At 46.6% G+C, this 24,435-nt stretch overlaps 1 protein-coding gene across 1 annotated transcript; it reads right to left on the reverse strand.

Annotated features, from left to right (window-relative positions):
- Positions 1-400: 400 nt before the first annotated feature.
- Positions 401-15,785, reverse strand: LOC102558265 (U11/U12 small nuclear ribonucleoprotein 48 kDa protein). The gene is made up of 9 exons (XM_059728597.1): positions 15,670-15,785; positions 14,613-14,726; positions 14,195-14,255; positions 12,856-12,930; positions 8,259-8,447; positions 6,765-6,886; positions 4,386-4,516; positions 3,071-3,235; positions 401-723 (listed from the first exon to the last, which is right to left on the reverse strand). The coding sequence occupies exons 1-9, from the start codon at positions 15,754-15,756 to the stop codon at positions 684-686; spliced, it is 984 nt and encodes a 327-aa protein (XP_059584580.1). The 5' UTR covers positions 15,757-15,785; the 3' UTR covers positions 401-683.
- Positions 15,786-24,435: the final 8,650 nt, after the last annotated feature.

Here is a 24,435-nt window from a genome sequence, read left to right on the forward strand (position 1 = left end):
AATTCACTGGAGCCAGCCAGATGTTGTGGCTGTCCCCTTGCCTTTCCACTGAAAACTGAGTCAGGATAGGGCTGTATTCCCCCTCCGCATGCTTGCTCCAGAGTCTTTGCCTGTGCACCAGATGAGACATTGGCACTTAACACGAGGCTGCTGAAATAGAATGAGAGCAGTCCACATGCTGTCACTTGTGACTCAACCTGGGACCCAGGCCTCCAAAGCCAGTATGGTAACTCTGGGCTGCCCCTGTCCCTGACTTGCACTCTTTTTCCAAGTTTCATTCAAGTTTCTGCTGGGGTGACTGAAGCCCTGGATGAGAGAAGTTCCTCACAAAGGAAGTGAATCTGCAACATTTCTTTATCCTTGTTGCTTTACTCCACTTAGCAGACAAACCTCAACTGAGTTAGAAACAATGTAATAAATTGTATTTATTAATCACATGTCATGCAACAGATTACATATCAACTTCTGATATAAAAAGAACTCCAAAACATGAGACTACAGCCATGTTTTCACAGAAGCATAATGCTGGTAGACTCACAGTGGTGGTGAGTCCAATGTAATGAAGGTGCCACTCTTGCCAGCACGCTGCTGATAGGCAAAGGTCTTCTGACTTGTACAATTTCAGTCTGTTCCATTAAACAAACAGTGAACACAATGGACATTGCCTTTACAGCTGCCTTTTCCTATTTTCTTCTTTTGTGACTCAGATATTTGCCTTCATCCCTAAAATTAAACAACAGCAAATCATTACATTTGATGTCTTGCTGGGATCTCAATATAAACATTACATCCAAAATTAACAGACAGCATTTGTTCCTTCAGTTTTCATTGCATTTGAAGCCTGAAGTCTTACAAGATTGACAAATGCTCTTTCCATTTAATCACATCCTTTAGGAACTATTCTCTTCTTAGAGTACATTTCCAGCAAATTGTTATCGAAAGCTTGTCATACAATACTCCATTCTGACATAAGCAACTGTCCATCTTGCAGAACCAATGGTATAAAGCAGTGGGGGGCCAAACTTTTTGGCAGGTGTGCCACAAGTTAGCCCTGCACTCTCCCTGGGCATGTCTACACATGCATATTAATGTGATGCAATAAGGTCCGGTCCTTACCGCACCAAAGTTTATTGCTTCTGGATGTGCATTAACATACATGCTCAGGACTGCAGCATGCTGAGCTGGGTCAGAACAGCCCTGACTGGCAGAGGGCCAAGATGTCAGCCTGATAGCCCAGGGCTGCTCCCCTCCACTCAACATGCTGTGGACGGCACTGGTGACTGGTGCCTCCCGAGTCTGGGGGGGGCACCAGATCGCCAACAGGAGGGTGGGGAGGTCCACCAGTGGCCGATCGCCGAGCCAGGAACTACCAGTGGCGAAACGGGAAATGCACTTCCAACAGCACTTCCAGTTTTACAGCTGGTGCTTCTAGGGAGTGCAAGGCCAATCTCAGGAGGTGCACATACACCTGCTTGCACGTCCTAACCCATCACCAATGGTGGAGGGGCTGACTGGGGCACGAGGGTGCTTCAGTGCAGGGCTAGCCTGCAGGCAGCCCCCACACTGAAGCACCCTCATGCCCCAACCAGCCAGTTTTTTACTCCACAGTGGGATAGTACTTGTATTTACACGTACTATCCCGCTGCACAGTAAATTACTTTACTTCAGCCTAAGAGGGGTGCATGTGTCAATGTGCAACATTTGCTCTGTAGCTAATTAGTCTACTGCACAGTAAGCAATTTGTGTGGATGCATCTCCTGAATACAACTCATCTCCTGCCCATCCCTCATTGCTGCTCTGCTTTCTGTCCCCTACCCTATCTGTTACTATACTGCTTGTCCCCTCCCCAGGCTGTCATGTGCCACACACAGGCTGCCTGTGCTACTGCTCATCCAACCTTTGTGTAAAAAATTCAAACTTATGAGACAAGAAGGCCCCCTAACTCCTTTCCCAAAGTGCACCATCAAATTATTTCTGTTTTAGAAACTCATACCCACAGGTACTTTATACAAAATCCAGAGAACCTGGCAAGAATATACACAAACGTGTTTTGATGAAGTTCCTGTTATCCAACAGTGCTTAATCCCAGATCTTGATTTAGGCCATGCTGGCACTGACAACTGCCCCAGTGCCATGTTGCAGGGGATTGTCTGGGACTCCATGGAAGTGCAAGAGGCTGCAAGATGTGGGTTACAGTCCTCCCTTTGGTTTAGTACTACGAGCTTCTCATTCTTTATTTCTGCCAGTTGCTTTGGCCTCACATATTAATTAGAGACCAATGGTGTTTTGAAGCACAGGAAAGCATTTAACTGGGAAAAGGTATGGATGAATCAGACATGACAAAACTATCAGTAAAGCAAGTGGTTTTCAAACTGTTCCATGAAAACCAGGGGTTCCATGACAGGTCATTAGAGGTTCCACAAAGAGATTGGGGTTAAAGGCCAAGCAGGCTGGGAGGCAGTGAGCCACCATTGCCACACTGTGTTGCTTGGCTCCACATCAACTCATACGGCCCATGGAGTCAGGGGTAAGACGTCTGCAGAAGTGATATGAAACAGTTCTGTGACTGGAAGAAGTTTGAAAACCACCAAGTAAAGCAAATGGTAGAAGTGATGACAAGTCTAATAAATGGCACTGGCTTGACAATAATACAAGGTGTGGTTAATCCATAATATACAGCTCACATTAAAACAGAGCAGAGAACACCCAATGCTGCTTGTGAGGAATAAGTGACACTCTTTTCTCTGGGTTAGTAGTGAGCCAGTACACCAGCATCCTGGTAGGGACATGATGTAGTTGGAGGTGCCATCTATGCGTTCAAGATTATACCCTAACACCTATACCAGCTATGGTTATTCAAGTTCCCACAGCAAATTCTGCAGGAACAGAAGTACTAGCTCCACTCTTCTAGGTTATTCCATTCTGCCATTGTCTGAATTCCCCTAGGTTTCCCCTGAAACTGAGCCTTAAGTTTCTGCAAGAAACTCCTCAGCATTCTTGCATTACACCATAATTCTCATCCCGAGTCAGTGACATACAAATCAGTTGGCCAGAATCAGGTAGGACTTGCCTCTCTTTTTTTCTTCTGGAATCTCTCTCCTTGCCCCTCTCTCGACTTCTCCTTCGTTTCTCGGGGCTTCTGCTGGCATCTCTCCTCTGTCTAGATCGATCAGTATCCTTAGAACTTTCACAGGATTGTCGAGAGTCCACTGATGCTGACCTCCTCTCTTCCTTTCTGATGGGGGAAAAAAATGCTCTCAGCTGTAACAAAAAGCTTCAGAATCACTGCAGCTATTGGAATACTTATCAGCTCCATCTAATCTGTTTCTGCTGAGCAAGGAGAGGCAGCATTTCAGCGTGCAAGAGACTTTTATACAAATATTATAATGTTTGTGCTATTAAAAAGCTTGGAAATAAAACTTTTATTTTAGTTTTGGTTTCTCTCACATGACAAGCCACATTTCTTTTCCCCAAGTTCATTCTGCTGTAGAAGGCAAACAAATCAGATGTATGTTACCAATTACAAAGTCCACGTTGGGAATAATGTGAAGCCTTGGGCAGTGACACTGACAGTGATGTACATACATAAAGCATGCAGTAGAATTCCTGTTTTCTTTTTTTAAACCTCCTTACTTGTCAGTATTTCTCCAGTATACACAAATGCAATAGTAGGGCAAAGTGCCTAAGGGCACTTTTACACAAGCTCCAGTACATTCTGATCAGAATGTGTTGAAGCAGATTTGATTAAACAAGCTTTAGTTAAAGCACCCGTGCCATTTTGAAATGTGGGACACTGAATACACAAGACGTTGCACGTTGGTCCCAAGAGCCGCTCTAATTAAAACGTGCCCCCCCTCACCTGGAGAACATAAGTCTCTGCAACTAAAAAGGACTTGACAGGTTGTGAGGAAAAAAATTGAAGTATAAAATGTAGGTTTAGGTGCCACATCAGCTCTGTAATCACCCTGCAATTTGAAGGGGGTTTAACAACCATGTTTTTGAATGCTGTTCTCCAACTGTTCTTTAAGAGTCTCACAGTTAAGGCTCTGGACTGGGACTCAGAAAAGTAGCGTTCACTTCTGACTTTGCTGCCAACTGCCTACGTGATATTAGGAAAGTCAAGCAATTTCCACAGCTCCCCCTCTGTAAAGCATCCTGGATGCATTATTTCTCCCACCTCCTGTCTGTAAGCTCCGTAGGCAAGGGCTGTCATGGTATGTGTTTATACAGTCTACTTTGCTACCAGGTCTCTCCCCCAACTCAGCATCTATTGTACTATTGCAGTATCGCTAAGAATGGGGGTGCTCTGCATGTCCTGGTTAACTGTGTCTTGTAGAGAAAGCATTTGGGTGTGCGATCTGAGGTGCATGTGTATTTGCTTTTACCTTCCTGAAGATTTTGCTGGAATGGAAGATTTTCCTCCTTCACACACCTCTGCATCATTGTCCAACCTACTCTCTTCCTGCCAGTGGCTGCTCAGTTCCTCCATGTGCACAGCAATCACATCTCGAATCACCTGGGAAGAGATTAGAAAAAGACCAAAGTAAATGAGAAGAAAACTTGCAGTTAGAAAAAAGACAAGAACTGGGGATTATCTTGACACAAGATGAGCTGTCCCTTTTGGTTCTCAGGCTAAACGATTACAAGAGGGGAAAAAGTAATTTGCTGAAAAGCACTCTAGTAAAAGCATTTGAAAGAGATCTTATATGAAGGTTGCTGGAACTTTCCTGCATAAAAAAACATTAAATGTTCAAAATAGCTGTAATGATTAGGGGTGCACTGACAGATTTTTTGGGCCAATACCGATGGCTGATTTTTAGGGAGACCGTACTGGCCAATACCTATCCGATTGCCAATATGTGGCCTGGCATCTTGGAGAGCAGCATCCAGCTGGTAAGACTGTTGTGGGAAAGGGGGGGGGGGTGGAATCAAGGTCCCCACAGTGAGGGAAGGAGTGGGGCTGGGGCAGGTGCTACGTGGAATGGACCCATAGCTCATCTGGGGGCACAGGGAGGGGATCCTGTGCTGCATGTACCCTGGAAGGGCCTGGGCAGCATGTGACCCCAGATCTGCATGTGGGGTAAGGGTGGGATGCTGCTGCAGGCTGGGGCCAGGGCTACGCTGGGCTCTTCCTGGCAGAGCAGGGCTGGACCAGGCTGTGCTCGAGGCAAAAGCAGTGCTGGGAAGTGGATACGGGGTGGCTACAGCCACTCCAAAATTTGCTGTAGCCCCCCCTCCCATTGCTGCTACCACCTGCCCTGAAAACAACCTGGCCCAGCCCCCCAGTGGGAAGAGCCCAGTGCAGCCACAACCCACAGTGGCAGCCCGCCCTTGCCCACCCCATACACAGATCCGGGAGTGCACGCCTCCCATAAGCTCCCAGGGTGCATGCAGCAGAGGGAGCCACCCCCCCACCCCCAGGACGAGCTGCGCCCTGCCCCAACTGCGTAGCACCTGCCCCAGCCCCACTCTCTCCCTCACCATGGGGGCCTCGGTCTGCACCTCCCCTCACAACAGACTTATCAGCCAGACACTGCCAGGCTGTGCTCCTGGCCACCTGCATGTTGCACTGCAGCTGCATACATGCACCGGGGCATTTATCAGTGACATTATCAGCCACATCAGACAAAAAATGCTAACTGCCTATACTGTCAATTTTCCTTATATTGCTGATATGGGACAGATATATTGGTACACCTCTAGTAATGATGTATCTAGAACTTGTAACAAAACTTCTCTTTTTGAACCTAAATGTTTCTGTTAACCAAGCTAGCTCAGGAACAGAGACAATAAATTAGAATAATTTAATCTAATCTCACTGCTCACAGCTGAAGGACAAAAACCCGCAATGGATAAGTAGGCACCTACTTAATTCATACCATGCTCTGGTGTGGACACTGGAGTAAGGGGTTAGAAGCCCTGAGGTTGAGAGTTTGAGGCCATAGCAAAAGCGCTAATGGCATGACCATGTCAGACTTCAACAAATCTCTGAATTCTGCTAAATACTTTGTCACAGGGACACAAGAAAAGAAGGACCTAATTTATAGCTAGACATAGGAATTTCTGCAGTTTGATTGTGGTATGAAGGGCCGATTTCATGGACATTTCCTGGCAGCCCCACCCCAAGCTGCAGATTGGCAGAGAGGCCCCAGGACGAGGAGGGACAAGGGGGTGGCCACCATCTTAGCATGCTGGTAGCCCTTCATGCTCCCCCCACTGGGAAGCCAGCATTTTAAGTTTTTCTTTTTAAGTTGATTTTGTGGACAGTTGCGGATTTGGTGGTTTCCGCAAGATGTGCAACACAACAAATTAAGTAGGTCTCTCTGCATAAGGGGCTTGGATTTTTTTGAATTCTTTCACTTTTAAAAGCCTCAAGCATCAGTGATGAAATTGGGATAAGGAAAACAGAGTTTTAAGCCTCAACTATTTTTAAGTCACTAATGGCTTTTTTTCAAAGTTGGCAAATGAACAAATTACAGACCAAACACCAATGACACTAGGAAACACTGGCAGCCTCCCCAGGGAAAGAGAGATGCTTTATAACATTAGCTGTTCCTCTCAAGATCCATGCCACTGCCAGCATATTTATATAAATATTTAGTTGGGTTAAACCAGTTCCTTTTGAAGATTAGCTTTTTCTGCCTCAGCAGTATAATTAAAACAGCTCAAACTCATCCAGATGAGGCATGCTGGGGGGTACGTACTATGCTGGAACAAACACTCCAAAGTCCATAGGAGCACTCAGTCCCCTACTGGACACTCACCTCTGTATATGATTTCTTTGTTATATGAACATTCTTAGCTCTGTATGACTGCCGGCGTCTTTTATAGTCCCTCATTTCTGCCAGGATTTCCAGATGAGACTTTGGACCTTTCTGACTATCATCTGAAACAAAGCCAGGATAAAATAAATGGTTAGACAACTTCAAGACAAAACCAACCTTTGTTGCAACACATCAGAGCTTAAGACAGTGTAGCCCTTGTGTCTTAGAATACTGCTTTGAGCCACAACAGGTAAGTTTGTGCAGAGTTCTTGTAAACAGAAGTTTCTCCAGTATTACCCTTTATACCAGTGGTGGGTAACCTGCAGCACACATGCTGCAAGTAGTATAGGAACCTGGTGCAGTAGGCTTTAGGCCCAGGTGCAGAGTTAAAGGGGGTACCAGTAACAGGAGTTGGGGCTGGAGTAGCACTCAGAGAAGGGAAGGGCATTAGAGCAGCACTCTGGGAAAGGGTGGAAGCTGTGCCGGATCAAGGGTTGAACTCCAGAGAACCTGCAAGGGAAGGTGGCACCAAATTCAGTGTTGCCACAGAGGCAATAGGATTTGACAGCACTAAGCAATGCAGGTGACCAATTACTAGAGTGACACTTGTACTCTAGACTTAACTTGGGGCACGCTTGTCAAAAAGGCTGGCGACCAGCGATTTATATCATGGCAACCTGTTTAGGGAGATGATGCAATTCCATGAGGGATGAAACACAAAACACCAAAGCAACTATACAACCCTTTAAAATGTGATCTCTGAGCCAGTCCATTACAGCAGCTTGCAAAAGAAAGTAACTCTGAAATACAGCCTCATTTTCAATTCCTGCATTACCGAACTGTGGAAGTCTACATACAGAAGTCAAAGGGTGGAATCCTACAATGGGATCTGTGCATGGTAATCCAGAAGCACATACAATACATGTGCAGAGACAGTCTATGTGTTTGAGGAGAAACACATATTGGTGTGATCTAATAATAACTGGGAAAGTTGTGAGCTACATTGCTGGTTTATTTCTTCCTCAGGAATTTCCTTTGTACCAAAAGGCCATGCATTATTCCTACATTCAAATTCTAAATGTCAGTGCTCCATGCAGGATCCCTCATCTTGCCAAGATGAAAGCGGTAGACCAAAGAGAAGAGCCATAGTACTGCTTGGACCACAAAAGAGCAGAAGAAGGAGGAAATTGCAAAATTACAGCCAACAGGTAGGAATACACAGAATACTCCATTGCAGGAAGTTGAGGGCATCTTCTTCATTTTTTAAATACCATCATTTTCTTTTTAAAGTAGAAAGTACAGAGTATTTGCAAACTCTTTTCTGGGATACTTTGCCACCTTTTTTGTCCTTTCGCTACACTACAATGACCAAACCTACAATTTTGGTCATTTTTGTACACATTCAAACATTAATAGGCTTTCAACCAAATCCACCCGCCTGCACAAAGCAACATTTTAAGATGACAGACTCCAGAGCTGGATGACTTCTCAAACCTTGACTGATTTTAGCTGCCAAATCCACAAAAAGGTCGCTGTCATTTTCTGTGAACTGCGACCTGGACCGCTGTTTCTTTGTCTCTTCGACAACATAATCGTAGAGTGCAAGACGATCAGCTTGAGACAGGTCACAGATGAAACGTTTATGATTTTGGGGAACTTCAACTGGCAGCAAAGAACTAGCACCTAAAGATTGTAAGCAAAAAGATAATGTAAATTACTATCCAGCTCAACAGTACTTCACAAAGATAACATTGTGGGGAAGAGCAACACCATGAATCTGAACTCTAATCATGACCTTTCCCCATGCAGCTGTAAGATGGACTTCTCTAGTCTCTCTGTATGTTGGTGGCTTAAAAAGCATGTTAGGGTATCTGATTCTAGGAGGTAAGTGGTATCTACTTTATGATATCATTGACATATGGGCTAGGGACAAAAGTTACACATAGGGTGTGTGTAGATGAAATGTGGGTCCTAAATTGAAGCAGTGGGTTTTTAAAAACACCGCTTCAATTTAGGGTGAAGTAAACCCATGTCATGTAGATCTGTGTCTTACCTGCCTTACCAGCAGTTGGGAGGGAAGTGCGAGCTGCCGGCGGGCAGAGCAGTCCCTGGGTTGGGCTGGGGGGGAAGGCTGGTGCTTCCCTCTGCAGCAGCAGCAGCTCCCCCGCCAGGAGGCACCTGCCCACAGGCACCCAGCTCAGGCAGCCCCAGGGGGGTACCGTAGCCGCTGAGGGAAGGACCGGGTCCCTGCGCAGCTCATGCAGGCAAGCATGCTCCAAGGGGGAAAAAAAGAAGAAAAAGATCAGGCTCATTGCTTTTTTTTTTTTCTTCTCCTTTGACAGAGCCTGCATTCCCTGGCTGCTGCCAGGCTGCCTGCACAGTCCCTAAGCCACATGGAACCCAGTGCTTTGCTCCATGGCTGTAGGGCAGCAAACTAAAACTCGTTGGAGGTGTTTTAGTTTGCTGCGCCCCAAAGTCATTTAAGGTGCATTATGCCGCTGAATGTGCTATAGCAGCTGGAATTAACGTGCAATACGCCACCAACGCATGCAAACACCAACACCATTAAAGCAGTGCAAAAGCATTTAACCCACTTTAAAGTGCCATGCACACATGCCCCTTGTTTCATCTACGCACGCCCATAAACCAGTATGAAGTGATCAGAAACTGGTTCAAGTCTGTAACACAACAGAAGTTCAGTGCACATAAACCACTTTCAAAATGTCCCAAACTGGTTTATGATAAACCTGCATGTATGTAGTATCAGACTTCCCAGATTTAGGTTAAATTGGTTCATAAACTACCATCAAAAGGCCTCCAAGCTTCTCTTTGGGTGCTCTTCCCTTAGACATTTATCTGGGTAGCCAAGAGGGCTCTCCTCCAGGGATTATTTGAGGGAAAGAGGGAGAGAATGTCCACAGAATAGAATCAAGCTGTTCAGAGTTGCTTGTGTTACACTATCAGTGACAGCCCTACAGTTGCCATCTGCAATTAGAGAGCGTTTTCATGCTAACTGTCCCAACTAGCACGCACAACAGAAAAACATATTTTGCAGCAGCCCAAGGGTCCACATTTATACACTTGTTTAAAATATGAATCACAAACTAGTTAGTTGCCATTGTTATCAAAACCTGGAACTGGAGTCTCTGATGACCTAGACAACTCAGCATCATCCATGTGATTTTTAGGAAAGATCTAGGAAAGCCCACTTTTTAACCACTCGCATGGGTAGGTTGCTTAAAACCCTGGTAAGAAGTAGCATATGGACAAAAGCAATGATAGAACTAAAAGCACTGCCAAGCTGTTCTCAGTGGCATCTACACTGCTCATTAGCTATAAAATTAACAAGAGCTAGATTCATTTCTGGCTCTTGTTTCCCCAATGTATTAACATTGCTGTCAATGGAAACCTTCCTGTTTCCTGGATAAAGATTTAATTCCCTTCTCCCTTCCCCCTCTCAAATCACAGGAACATCTCAAAGTGAATGTCCTGAAATTGAAAAAACAGGGTCTTCTAGGATCCCACTTCAGAAATGACACCGGTGGCATTACAGCTGCACTAGGGCTCAGTCAAAGTTGCTGTACCCTGCTAGTCACCTGCGACAATTATCTCAGAAAAAGCACCACATTGATGTGGCTATGCTATTTCCAATACCTAAACTGGCTCAGCTGGCTCTGCAGACCCTGCACTGAACTGGACATATACAAATACAAATATGTCCAGATACAGACAGACATAAAATCTGAAGCACTTCAAAGGGCGAGTAAACAGACATAAAAAAAACCTGGAAAAACATTTAACTTCTCTGAACTGCTTCATTCTGCAGTGTTCCCTATTACATCTGTCTTCCAGCATCCATCCCCACTCCCAGGCAGATGGGTGATGGGGCAGAACAACACTCTCCTGTGAATTCAGCTGTCATCAGAGGTAGAGACAAGAAATGCCTGCATACGTCTCTGCCTTTGGTCTCCCAGTTTCAGAAAAGGACAGGGGGGAGGAGAGGTAGGACAGTATGCTCCGGAAGATTGGAGACCAGAAACCAAGTGCACAGAATTGGAGCACTCACTGGCTGCCTGTCCCACTTCATCCCTTTGCCACCCTGGGAAAGGAGTGGAGTTTTAGCACAAAGCAACTCTCTACCGTACCTCCTGGCTGGAGAGCAGGCTACTGTGTGCCGTCATGGGAATTTTGAAGTGTCCCTAAGGTGGGGGGGTGGGGGCTGTACACCTGTGTAGAGCTGAAGCACTTTCTGAAGTGCTTCAATCTATCCCTACCCTTCATGTCACTTTCTTTGATGATTCAGTATTTAAAAATAAAATCCCTATGATTTTACATTTATGCTGACTCTCGTATTGAATTCGTTCACCCTTCTTTGATTACCATGAAGTGCTTTATAGAAGAAGGTGGACACAGTTAAGCTGCCTATACAAATACTCTAATACTTTAAGATGGTATATTAAAACTCATATCTTTGAGTAAAAAAATAGCCACACATTACTGTGCCAGCCTTCTCACTCAACTAAGCCCCTTATTCTAAATCATGTCCATCTAATATTATTAAAGTTTCTAAATGAGCAGGAATAAAGCATAGCGCATACTGTATTTAGCACAATTTACTGACTATCACTGCCTTCCACATAAAACAATAAAAAAACAGAATTGAAATAAATATCATTCTAAATGAAAAAGGCATCTATGTGTTTCAAAATACAACTTCATAACAGGCTGAGGAGTTTTTTGGTGAATGAAAACAGTTTGTGCAATATTGGTTTTTTTCCCTTTAGATCACTTCAAAACAGGCAAGGTGGCCATACTAGAGCAAGCTTCAGAGATGTAACAGTGACATCTAGTGACTGAAATATCATGCAATGCAGCATGTGGGACAAATTTCAATATTCACTTATTTTCTTTGTACTGTAACTAGTTTTGCGTTTCGAGCTTTCCTTAGGAACAGCCAATTTCACATGCATTTGTGTCAGATCAAGTTTTTATATTAATGCTGATACAACTTCTCTTCCATAGGAAACTCCCTCACTTTCTCCAAGCACAGTATAAATGTTATGTTATGAAGTTTCTTGGTGCCTCCGTTCCAAAGGTCTAATTCTAAGTGCTGCAGTTTCAACAGTGGAAAAACAAAATGAGACCAGAAAAGTCTGTGAACGACAACTGTGCTACTGTAGTCAACTGCTGAGTTGCAAGTTAGAAGAGCAACATGCAAACTTCTCCTCCACCCTTGGGTACACATATTCTAACAGGATCAGCAGGTTAACATAGTACCCTCAGGTGCCACAGTCCCTCCCACAGTACATAGTGGCTGTCTTGCCTTCCTGTTGGGAAACCCCTGACTTTCTTTTCCTGGGCTCCCACCTGGTAATCAGAGAGCACAAAAACCCAAAGAAAAACAAGATGCAGTTTCCCAACAGTTTGACAAGATGTAGCCACCTTTCTACAAGGTGAAAAAAAAAAAGCCTCAAACCTATAGAGAAGCAGGCACGTACACCTAAATCAACATTATTTCTCTGATGCCTAGAAAAAAAAAAACAAAAAACTGAAGGCTTCCTGTCTCTTGGGGAAAATGAAAGATTACTACATGTCACATACCTGATAACACACATGTATTGTTTGGAGAGGCAGGGGAAGAAATAAAAGCAGGAGGGAGGATTTCCTATCCAGGAAAAGAATTTCCAGCAGTGGTTATGAGGAGGTGGGCCAAAGGGAGCCTGACACGGTTCTGGGACTTGAGAGGCAGAAGCATGGAAAGCTCAGGGAGCAGGAATGAATGAAGGGTCCTAAGCACTGGGGATTGTGACAGGAAGATGGCACTGCTGTTTCAGGAGCCTCCTGAACACTGCAGGCTGGATTGTTTAAGTCCAGAGAGCTCAAGTTGAGCATGACAGGTTCTAACCTGGCTAACTGAAAGAAGGAGATAACAGCTAAAGCAGCAATTGAATATTGTAACAGCAGATAAAAACATAGCAACTGGGAAGGCTGGAAAAGAGACGGAGACAGTCTGCACAATCCAGAATTGGAGGAGAGAGTTCACACAGTAGGGAAGCTAGAGAATCTGGCTTGGCTTGGATATTCCATTTACCTTGACTGTAACTTCCACCTTCTTTTGCACTTAAAATTCTAGCTTGCTTCATAACATGGAACTGCAGATCTTTATCTGTAGAAATGGAGAACAGCATTTAAATGGGGTTCTACATCTGTGCCAAGTCCCCCCTGAGATAAGCACATACAGACATCAGACATGCAGCATTGCTAATGAGGTGTACTGCATGTGTAGGCAGTGGATATTCTCAGGCTACATTACTAGTACTTAACAAAATACCACCTGCCTCTCAGAAACACTTGCACTGTAATAGAAAAGTGTGGAAAAAAATGGAAGGGGGGGGCAAATCAACACCCCCCATGGTGAGGGAGGGAGTGGGGCTGGAGTAGGTACTACCCAGGTGAGGGAGGGTGGGGGGCAGGTCAGAGCTGTGGTTTGGCCAGGGGGCATGGAAAGGGGGAAGCGGCTCCTGCCACTGCATAAAGCCTGAGAAGGCAGAGGGAAGGGGTGTTCCCTCTGGATCTGCATGGGGTGGGGCAGGCTGCAGCTGCAGGCTGAGGCGAGAGCTACACCAGACTCTTCCCCAGTGTGAGTAGCGGCTGGGCTGTGCTGCGCTCGGGGCGGGTGGCAGCACTGGGACTGGGACTGCAAGGGGAGGTGTGCAGCTACCCCAAATTTTGCTGCAGCCTGGCCCATAGCCCCCTCCCAGCACTGCTGCTGCATGCCCCAAGTGCAGTGCAGTCCCCTCCCCGCCCCAGTTGGAAAAGCCCAGTGCAGCAGCGCAGCCCCCAGCCCACACCTGCAACCCGCCCCACCCTGCCCAGGGGGGCACACACCCCTCCATGCCCTCCAGGGGTGCGCACAGCAGCGGGAGCTGCTCCCCCTCCCCCGCACAAGCCTTGGCTCTGTCCCGCACCCCAGCCCACTCCACCCTGGCTGGGCAGTGCCTACCCCAGCTCCAACCCCACTCCCTCCCTCATCGCAGGGGGCATTGATCTGCTCCCCCACACCCCTTCCCTCCCCCAACCCCTTCCACCACAACAGACTTACCAGCCAGACACAGCTGTATCAGAAATTGGATCGGTATTGGCCAATAAGCCTCCTTAAAAATTGGCTATCTGTATTGGCCCCCAAAATGTCTATCGGTGCGCCTCTAATATCAATCTATTTTAAAACGCCCTGATAACTAGCAAGAGGTGAATGATAATTTCTTTTACGGATCCTGAAAATGAGCATGAGAGAGAACACCTGCTAACCGTTGTCATGCTGAGAAAACAAGGCTCATGCACCAGTGACAGAAATATGGAAAGTGCCAAAGCCCAAAGAAGAATGGCATCTTTACTTGAAGCTTCAATTCCATGACCAAAGTCACACTTACCCATGACAACGGTGGGAATATTTACTTTCTCATAGAAAACACTCGAGTCATACATCTCCGCCTGAAAAACAAAATGTAGCTTGTCTTTCTCTGAAGTGAGAGGTGTTTTATAGATCACTCAAACTCTCCCACCCAGAAATGATTGTCCCAGTATTTGCATAAATATGACAGGATCCTTGCATCCATGTTAAGCATCATGGAGTTCAGATAGATCGGCACAGCTGCATGAGATTGTTTGTTTGTTTGGATGGCTAGGATTTCAGGATTGGAAACTTTTTCATATTTTGTGTAACTGAAAATTCAAGGCCATCACAAGCTACTTCCTTTCAGCACGAAGGAGAGAGACAAGTTACATTTTTCCCAATAAAACAAACAAAAACAGAGAAGCAACAAACTTAAAGAAAAAAATAGAAGCCACCTCCTCTTCTTTTGAGTAATCCAATTTCCTCAGTCTGCAGGAAACTACATGCTTTTCCAGAGAGGACTTCGGCATCTGATGATTAGCATCATAGGGACACACAACTTTATCATCCTGGCAAAAGCAAACAACAATCAGCAGAGGCTATGACAAACAAAGAGCCTCAGGAGAGGGGCTGAAGAAAGCTCGCCCTCTCTCCAAGTGCTGGCCAGGGCACTCCGCGGGGGCAGTCATTGTGGCCCCAGTGATGCCGACTCTGCACCCAACACTGTGACTATGTTCATGCTTTAAAACATCAGACTAACAAGATGGCACCAGACCCCCACCACTGCCAGGTGATACACTGCAGCACATGCATAGTGGGGGGCCTGTAGTCAGTGGACACAGGGTAAAGCAGTGGTTCTCAACCAGGGTGTTGCAGCACCTTAGGGCACCATGAGATCCTTTCATGGGTGCTGGTGGAAGCCACACAGCGTGGGCACCGCTGGGTGGGAGGGGGCGTTTAGGCAGCAAAAAACATTGTGGGCAGAAAACACACAAGGCACCCAAACCCAAGCCTGTCAGCAGAACAGAAGTGATTTTGAATAAGTGCAAGTGCGCACACGTACACATGTGCATGTAGCATACCGATGTGCATACCAAGCATGCATGTGGCATGCTCGCACATCAGCAGGTGCACACACAGGGGCAGGTGTGCATGCATTTGCATGCTGTGGGGGCGGGGCTTCAGCAGGAAGGAGGCTCCAGCAGTGTTGCCAAGTCTCCCGAGAAAAAAAAATTGCCCTTAAAAACAAGCCCAAAACAACCCCAACCCATTTCAGAGAGGGGAATGGGGGGGAGGGACGGCTGTTTGTGGGGGCAGTAGGGCATGCTGGGGTGTGTATGCGGGAGGGGTTGTGCCCTCGGGGCAGTGGTGGCTCGCGCAGCCCACGGTCGCCTCTCCCCGCGCTGCTCTGTCTCACCCCCACGCGCTGCCCGAGCGGACTTGGCACCGCCTCGCTCCGCCCCGCCCCGCCCCCACCCGCGGCTCCTGCACCCCCGGGCGCGCGGGCGGCACCTCGGGTCCGAACCAAACCGCGCAGGGCGCCGCCATCGCCAGTGAGGGCAGGGCGGCGTCGGGCTCGGCTGCAGCAGGAGCGGCCATGTTTCCCCGGCTGGCAGGCGCTCTCTGGGGAGGGCGGAGGGGAAAGAGGCGTCCATCTTAAGTGAGGGCGACCTGTTGTCAGCTCGGGGCCTCGCTGGCAGCCATGTTTGTTACGGGCGAGAGGCGACTGCGCAGGGTGGGACCAGCCCGGCGGGGAAAGGAGGTGTCTTAGTGCAGCCCGTGGCGGCGCGGGGAGAAGGGAGACATTTCTGGACAGGCACTGGCTTGGACAACCCCGGGTGGTGCCTGCCGTAAGGGCGGAGCCCGGGCTGGACCATAGAGAAGGGAGTGCTGGCAAAAGCGGCATCCCTGGGAGTCCTGCAGTGAGGCGAGCCGTAGGGAGAGCGGGGGGTGGGGCTTCAGGCCTCATTTTCTCCAGCTCTAAGCTGGGTCTGATGGATTCGCTTGTCTTTTGAAGAGCAACTTAGTACCTGGGAATGAAAGGAGCTGTACACATGCAAAGAAGTGTCATGGTGGTGATGTTCGGTGTAGGAGACTGGGAGGCATTTCTGAGCACACCAGCATTGCACAGACCCTTTGGGCAATTGCAGTCTGTGCTCTTGCTGCTGTCACCCCAGGGCAGTCTGCGAGTGTGCACAAGAAAGCATGTCAGCAGGTGGAGGGAAGGACATAGATGCCCGCCCTTGTGTAAATATTCAGCCGCTGAGAACAGTGGCAGGGGATGATACGAATACAGGCCTGTCTTGGAAGAAGGCAGTCTTCCTAGATTTAAGTCAACTTTAGTCTGGTTATGTCTTTGCAGGCTGGGACCCAGTGTCCTAAGTATCAGCTTAATCAGATGGCAGTTGTAGGACTCCTGAACCTTTGCCCTTGTGGTCTGCAGTATTGTGAGGATGAGGAGCAGAAGATAAGTTATGCTGAAGCAAAGTCAAGTCACACAAGACATGGTATCTCTGTTCTGGGGCTGTTGGCTCATACCCAGATCCTGAGTACTCCATCCTGCCATATCACTTTAGGGTCAGGGCTTACTTTAGGATTAGCCTGGCTCAAAACAGCTGCAAGCCCCATTAGAGAAGAGGTCTCTCTTTCTAGTTTTGCAGAAGTGCGTGCACAAGCAGCAGCTTTCTTCCACTGGGATTTTTTCCTGTTCCTCTGCAGACATGTAGCCAGAAACAAATTTGGGAGGGCAGAGAAATTTCTGGGGCAGACTGGCAATTGTGGCAGAAATGGTCCTTGCTGTGTTGCACTAGAGCAGAGCAGATGAGGACAACCCCAGTCTGCTGCTAAGCATTTGGGTCTGCCTAGACCAATGGTTGTCAAATTCTTTCTGGATTTGAGGCACCCCTCCATGCTTTTTGTGAACAGAGTGGCACCCGATATCAAACACCGCATGTTACAGTGCTTACCTCCTTTCACAGGGCTTACTCAGTATGCGTGGGAGATTGTCCAGGCAGGGATGAACCTAAGCCTGGCTTATCTGCTTATCTTATCTGTTTATTTTCTTACACCCTTCAAAGGATCTGGTGGCATCCCGGGTGCCCCAACACCCTGGTTTAGAATCATTGACCTAGATCCCTGTATTGGGTGTGGGACAGAGATGATGTCCCAAGCAAGCACTTTGCTTTTTTGGCCAGACCCCTGGCATCTGGGAACTACTCCCTCCAGGATGAATAATTTAAAATGAGCTGCAGAGAGGGATTTTAGGACTATGGCAAGGCCAAGGAAACCTGGGACTTAGGGTTTAGGAGAAGGAACAGCTGTCGTAAAGAGTGAGTTTTTTATGCTGACGTTTTCTGTCATTCTATGATTTGTGGTTGCCAGCTTTCATCAACTGAGAGGCTCACAGTGTCATACCAAGGGAGAAGCAAGTGGGGTGACCATCCCAGGCACCAAAGCGAAGGGGTGCCAACAGGCACTGCCCAGCTGGGGCGGGGCGGGGCATGCGATGGAGCCTCAAGCAGCTCATTTGGGGGGGCGCTGGGAAGGGAGGAGTGTGGCTCCTGCTGCTGTGTGCACTCCTGGGCAAATATGGGGGCGGAGGGTGCCCCCTGGATCTGTGCACAAGGCAAGGGTGGCCTGCCGCTGCGGGCTTTGTCCCCAGGCGCCAAACTTCCTTGCCACAGTACTGGGCTCATGTGACTAGCAGGAAAAGTCACTTTAACAAGGGAGGCGGAGGTGGGGGGGGGGGAAGGGGCAGATCCAGCTGACAATGACTTGTTCATTTGTTTTGGCTAGAGCCTCTTTTCCCTTGTACAGTAAATTTGTGCCTGAGCTGGGATTACAGCTCTCCCAATAGACATTTTCTGTCTCTAACAGAGCGTGGGGAACTTTGTCTTATCCTGCTTCATTTTGTGTTCAGTAGTAATCTTGCTTCCTAGCTGCCAGTTGCCATATAATCTGCATAGCACTAGTACCACCACATGTACTTTCGATCCAGAGAAGAATGGAACAGGCCAGAATTTTCTGAAAGAACATTTATCCCCGTAGAAAGTACCATGTCATCAGCATTAGGACACACAGGAACTGGCCCATTTCAGCAACATTTTTATTGCCAAAAAACTCCCAAAATGAAATGTTTGGATAAGGTCTAACAGAACATTTTCCTTTTGAAATGACTTGCAGCATGAGACACGTTTCTAGATGGAATTGTTTAAAAAATACAAATTGTGAATGAAACATTATAATTTTATCAATCTAGTTGACCCCAAATAATACAGGATGTTTTGGTGGGGACGATGCTAGAGAAACCAGCAATTTGCACGTAACATGTTAGCCTTGCCTCTATGGAGCGTCTGCTGGCTTTCAAAGCTTTGAGGAGCAGCCAACATAGCAGCAGCCAGTAGAGGTTGCTGTAAGATCTAAAGCTTGCAAAGAAGAATTTTTCCAACTTTTTGAGTTAGTCTAATAAAAGATATCAGATTTACCCAAAGAACCTTGTCTGCCTATGTTCTTAGACCAACACAGCTACGACCTATACCCATGTAAGATCTAGGAATTAATTAAACCAGCCAGGAAAGGGCCTTGGAAGCCCCCCGGGAATTATGGCAAGGCGTGGGCCCTTCTCATGCAAATGTAGCCATGAGTGACAGGCCTGAAGCCAGAAGACCATCTTCCTGCATTCTCTGCTCCCTGCCTCACCCCATAGACAAGGTTCTCTCTGGAAACCTCCAGTGCCATCTCCATGCTGTAGTTCAGGAGTGCTAGTTTATGGGCCTGGTTTCTACCTGGTCACAGGTTCCCCAATGCCTTGGCTCTAGGCTGACCATCATAAAGGACATTCTGGTTTTCTGCTACAAGAAAAAATAGAGGACATAAAGGCGTCCAGTTTCATATCAATAGAAGACAAAGGACAACCGGACTACCTGGCTCTGCCCTCAGCTTACTTTTCGTGATGACCCATCCTGGAGAGCGGTGATCCCTTTTCTGAAACCCTCACTTTCCCACAGAGACCAGAGCATTTATAGAGCCCACAGCTTTGCAACCCCTTTTCCTCAGGTAGCCTAGGAAAAATCCCAAAGGAAAATTAAAAACTGTTCTATTTTAGAAACAACTCCAGTGGCCAAACCCATTTCTAAACCTGAGGTAATTAAACTGCTGAAAATAAGTCTAATCAAGGGCTCTCACTGGTTTTGATAACATAAGTTCAGCTGAATCAGTGCTGGAACCAGTGGGAATTTCCTGGAACATTGCTGGGTGCAGTTAAGGCCAGTGGCAGAGGCCTCCTCTACATGGAGCAGAGCTTTGTCAGAGTTCCTTATGTCAGTCTGTCCTCCTCAAACCCCCCTCTCCTCCGGTTGCTCTCCAGCTTTCATTGCTCTTGGTTTTAGTCTCTAGCCATCCCAAGAGGCAATGGGCTGTAAGGAGGCAGTCTGGTGCTAGTTCACAGCAGAAGGCAGGGAGGGTTCTGCCATGTCTTGCTCTTCTTCCTCATTCACAGATCACGTCCCCATTTGTTGTTTGTGACTGACCCTCACCTGCAGTAGGGTTTATCATTTAACTGCTGAAGTCACTGTTAAAGGCTTCTCTCCATACCACCATGCACTGGACAGTCCTAAATAGATTTAGAAATGGCCTATATCAAACACTCTATTTATACCATCATAAATCCACTAATTTTTATTCCTGTCTCTCTAATTGAGACATTGTATGTGGTGCCTGTTATGGTCCAGGCTTGAATGAGATATTAGTAAGCATTAGGGCAGGTGTATTGATGGCAGGTGAAAACTAATAGATTAGGTAGAGTTGGAAATTCCCTGTCAGTTGTCGATGCCCTATTTCTGATAAAGCTGAAAGCCCAGGGGGTATTTTTTTCAATACGAGCTGACTTTTTAGCCTGTGTCTGTTCTGTCTGAAGTAACCCTACCCTGGTCTTGGATCTTTTTGTCTGCTGTCTCCGTTCTTTGCAGCCTTTTGTGAGGTGTCTCATACAGTGATATCAGCTGATTCCTCAGAGCTGAGACTTTTTGGCTCCTCATGAATTGTTCATGGCAGCACAGCCTGGCAGAGAGCTGCTTCTGGCTGCTGCCAGTGCCTTAGCACTTGCTTGATACCTGTTTTGATTTGTGATAATGGCTTTGAAAATGTCAGTCATTTTTTTAAGGTGTAAAAAGCCAGTGTGTACACAGGAGGGAGGCTAAAAATAGAACATTTTGTGTCATAAATACCATGGAGATGGGAAATGACTAAGCAAAAATGCCGTGGGGACGTAGTAACCTTGAAACTTAGCAGCTTTTCTGTTATTCAGTATTCCCTTCCTATTCAGTTGCTCTAAAGTCCAATGCACTTCACATTTTAACCCATTCATATTGTCCTCTCAAAGATGCTCTTTTGCTTTGGAAACTGGCTTAGTTGGTGGTTTGGTTTAGAAACCACCTAAATACTGCACATACTTATCTTCTTTGCAAGAAGGGGTAAAAGAAGAGCTCAACCAGTCATCTATTTACTTATTATTTCTTTAGAGCAATCCTTCCTGGGGAAGATGGACAACTCCATGCCTTTCAAGTGAGACTTGTGTTGCTTAATGTTTATAACAGAGAACTGGGGCTATGTCTGGACCACACAGCTGAGATACCTTGACTTAACTCTGAATAATCCATGAGTTTCCCTGAAGGGTTATGTTCATTTGGGATGTAAGTGTGCACCACTCATAGACCAGCCAGCGCACGTAAAAAGAGCCAGCCTGAGGGGTGGCTCAAAGGTTTGTGTGTAGATTTACGGGCCAAACTTAAGTCAACTCTGCTGTGAGGATAAGCCCTCAGCGCCAACCCTGCAGGCTAACACTTTTAAATTTGGATGCCTAAATTTCAGAGCCTCTATAAAAGCAGCTGATTATTTAACAGGCCACCTTCTTCTTGTGAGTGCTCAGCACCTCTAAAACTTAGGGTCCAGTCCAGTGTCAAGTTGAGGAGTAGAAAATACAGGAAATGTTAATTATGGAAACTTAGTGGCAACCCAGGACTCCATGCTCCATTTCTCCACTGCGATTTTTTATCTATCTCAGAGATGTCCTGCAAGTTTCAATGTACAGTAGTAATGAGAAGGGCTGTACCAATGAGGAGTGTGATTTCATTCCCTTCTCTGTGTGAGTATATCTCCTACAGTAACAACAGCGAATGCAGTGCCAAGTGCTGACAGCTTTGTCAGGATTGGCTTTAGCTCTTGCATCACTGTTGTGAACATCACTCATGCTTCACTTCTTGCACGCAGGGAAACTCTGCAGCTAATTACCCACAGGAGGATAGCTTGGGTGTCAGCTGCACAATTGCTCCTGAAAGCAAGGAGTGAAAGAGCTTCCCAGTGAGGGAAAGACCTGTGAAATTTAACAAGGCTCCAGTTCCTTTTACAGCAACAATATCCTCACGCACCTCAGCATGAACCAGCCTAGCTGCTCAGTTTGTGCCGCATGACAGCCTGCAGTCTAAATACAGAGGCTCAGTTCCTCAAAGCCAACTGGTAAAAGTACTAATTATGCACTAAACAGGCAATCCCTGGAGCTGGCTATGGGCTAGCAGTGCCCTGCTATGAGATCCCACTGCATGAATCCAGAGCCCCTTCAAGTTCTGGCAGATGAACTGCCACAAAAGTGTTTTGGAATGAAAGCAGTTTCTGATAGCCAAAGCCTAATACCTCCCTCCAGCCCAGCAGTATTAACAAACCCTCAGATGTCCACAAGGCATACAAGTCACAGGAGCACTGTGGTAAATGAAACCAGTCAGCTACATTTGCAAACTTGCCTCTAAACCAACATATGCATTCATTCCACATGCACCTGTGTGCAGACTCCAAATCTGGAGCCAGAGAACGCCAACATCTCTTTGATTTATTTGTTTCTCTAAGTACTGAGAGAGAAAACAAAATGCACCTATTTATTTGTGTGCTCAAGGCCCTACTACCTTCCTGCTTCTCCCTCAGGTCAATCTTGTGTTTGCTGTGCACCTTTGTTTGTACAGAGCTTGGCACCTTTGTTTGTACAGTGCCTAGTGCAAGGAAGCCTCAAGCGCCATGAGAATACAAATGATAAATCCTAGGGATAACTTCTCTCTGTGCCAGCTGCGTAGGTCTGAGAGCTCCTCCTGCATGCGCAGGGATGTACAAACATAGAGCACACTTAGAAAATGTGGCCCAGTGTGTAAGGCCCTATTATTACAGTAAGTAACAAGGCAGCTGTCACTGTGTATTACCAGCCCTTTTTATACGAGAAGTGATATCCAGAACAATTATTTTAAAACTAGTCTAACCTTTCAAGAGAAGGAGAAATTTACTTATCCTCAACAATGCCTCTGGAAAGAGTCAGCAGGAACAATGACAGGCCAGCTTTTATAACAAGCTTGATATTCTGTGTGTGGATTCCAAAATGCTGCCTACACGCATCCTCTCCCTGGCAGGAGGATTAACTCAGTGGATTACAGTTTCCCTTCAAAGAGACTGGCCAGTGTTTGGAGGGTTACGTTGTTTCACTAGTAATCTATCCACAGCCCTTGAGGAGGCTGAATGGGAGGGGACAGAAATCTTGCTTAGCATAGGGGAAAACATGGTTTCAGCTCCTCTTAACTCATCACTCAAGGTCATTGACATTCTTTCATTTGAGTCTGTGCAGAAACAGCTCCCCAGCAGATCACTAGGTGCAGGAAGCTATTGGAAGAAATGGTCATCTGCTGAGATGTTTGACATACCAGACTGGTTGTGGTCCATAAGGATCCTATATCATTAGAGGGGGTTGGCCAGCTTCAGATGCTGAATCCTAGGTATAATTGCAGGGAAGCCCAGCCAGACTCTTTCTCCTGGGAGCTGGGGAACCTTCAGCCTCTTGTGGTGCTCTAGGAGGGTGGGAGATATGGACCACTGAAGTTGGGTGCAAATTGGGAAGGGAACCTAACCCAGGTGACTGCCCCCCCCCCCCCCCCGCGCTGCAGCTGCTGTGGTAGATCCTAGGTGTCCCTTAGATGACATGTGCTCCTGTATTGAGCTCATTGGGACATTCATGGACTAAGCAGGTATTTTGGCAGCCTGCCAGGTTTAACTTGGAAATACAAGCAAGAGAAAAGAAATGGGGGTTTTAGCAGGTTTGGACCCAGATCCACAGCATAGGCTGCTTCCACCTGAACTGCAAGATAAACTCTTAGTAGAAGCAGACTTCTGTCTTATGTGTAGACCAACCCACAGCAAGAGAGAACATGCACATTCCCCTGGGCAACATAACTACTTGAGAGGCAGCCACAGAATATTTGGCATCAGGATCCCTGGATTCTGTCCCCAACAAAAGCAGTGTTTGCAGATGGGATAGCCAAGACCACCCATTTTCTGATAGGCAGCATGACTGACTGTGGGAGAAAAAGCTGGCAGAAAGCTAACTTATCTGTAAAACAGGAGAAAGGATACTTGCCTACCTGCAGAAGATGAATCCTGGCTCAGTGAGGACTGTGAAGTCAATAGAAACATTAGAACAATGGTTCTCAACCTAATTATGCTCAAGACACCCCTCAAAATAAGCCAGCTCTTAGTTTTTACTCTTTTTTGACTGCAGAAAAATAATAGAGCAACCCTTCTGTTGCAAACAATTCAGAAAAACCACACACAGGTCAGACTTGTTTTAACACTATGGATTCGTATTTGAAATCTCCCAGACAGATAAGCCGATCTCCTCATTTTAGACTATGCTGCAAATATCAGGATGGTGGCACCTACAGCCTGGCATCTGTGAGAATACTTGCACAATTTCCTCACATACAAAGTGGGAAACCTGGCAAGAGGGGAAGGTCTCAGACAGATGTTGTCATGAAGCAAAGGGAGCAGACAACAGCGCAAAGGGTAAAAATGCTGTAGTCTCATAAAGCTCCTTATTCAGTGCTGGAAGAAAGTGGTGATCATTATCTTTGCCAAGCTGCATTTTCTGACCCTGTGAATAAAGACCAGTATGAACAAGTCCACTTAGCAGAATCTTCCCAGGGTGACACCTGTGAATCGCTCACTGTCTTCAGTGCAGTTACAGAAGAGTCACTGAGCACAGGACTGGACCTGCAGTTGGAAATTCAACAATGCTGTTGGTGACACATAAGGCAAAAGAGAATCCTGCTTCCTTAAGTAGTGCTGGTTCTTTGAAATAACAGAGGAATGAACAGGAAACACTTATGTGGCCTCTTGCAAGAAGCAGATGTGACTCCAAACATGCACAGGAAGAAGATCTGATGATTTAGGAGAGTGCCATTTTTAACCTCATCC

Source organism: Alligator mississippiensis, chromosome 5, assembly GCF_030867095.1.
Source record: "Alligator mississippiensis isolate rAllMis1 chromosome 5, rAllMis1, whole genome shotgun sequence".
Taxonomy (NCBI): Eukaryota; Metazoa; Chordata; order Crocodylia; family Alligatoridae; genus Alligator; species Alligator mississippiensis.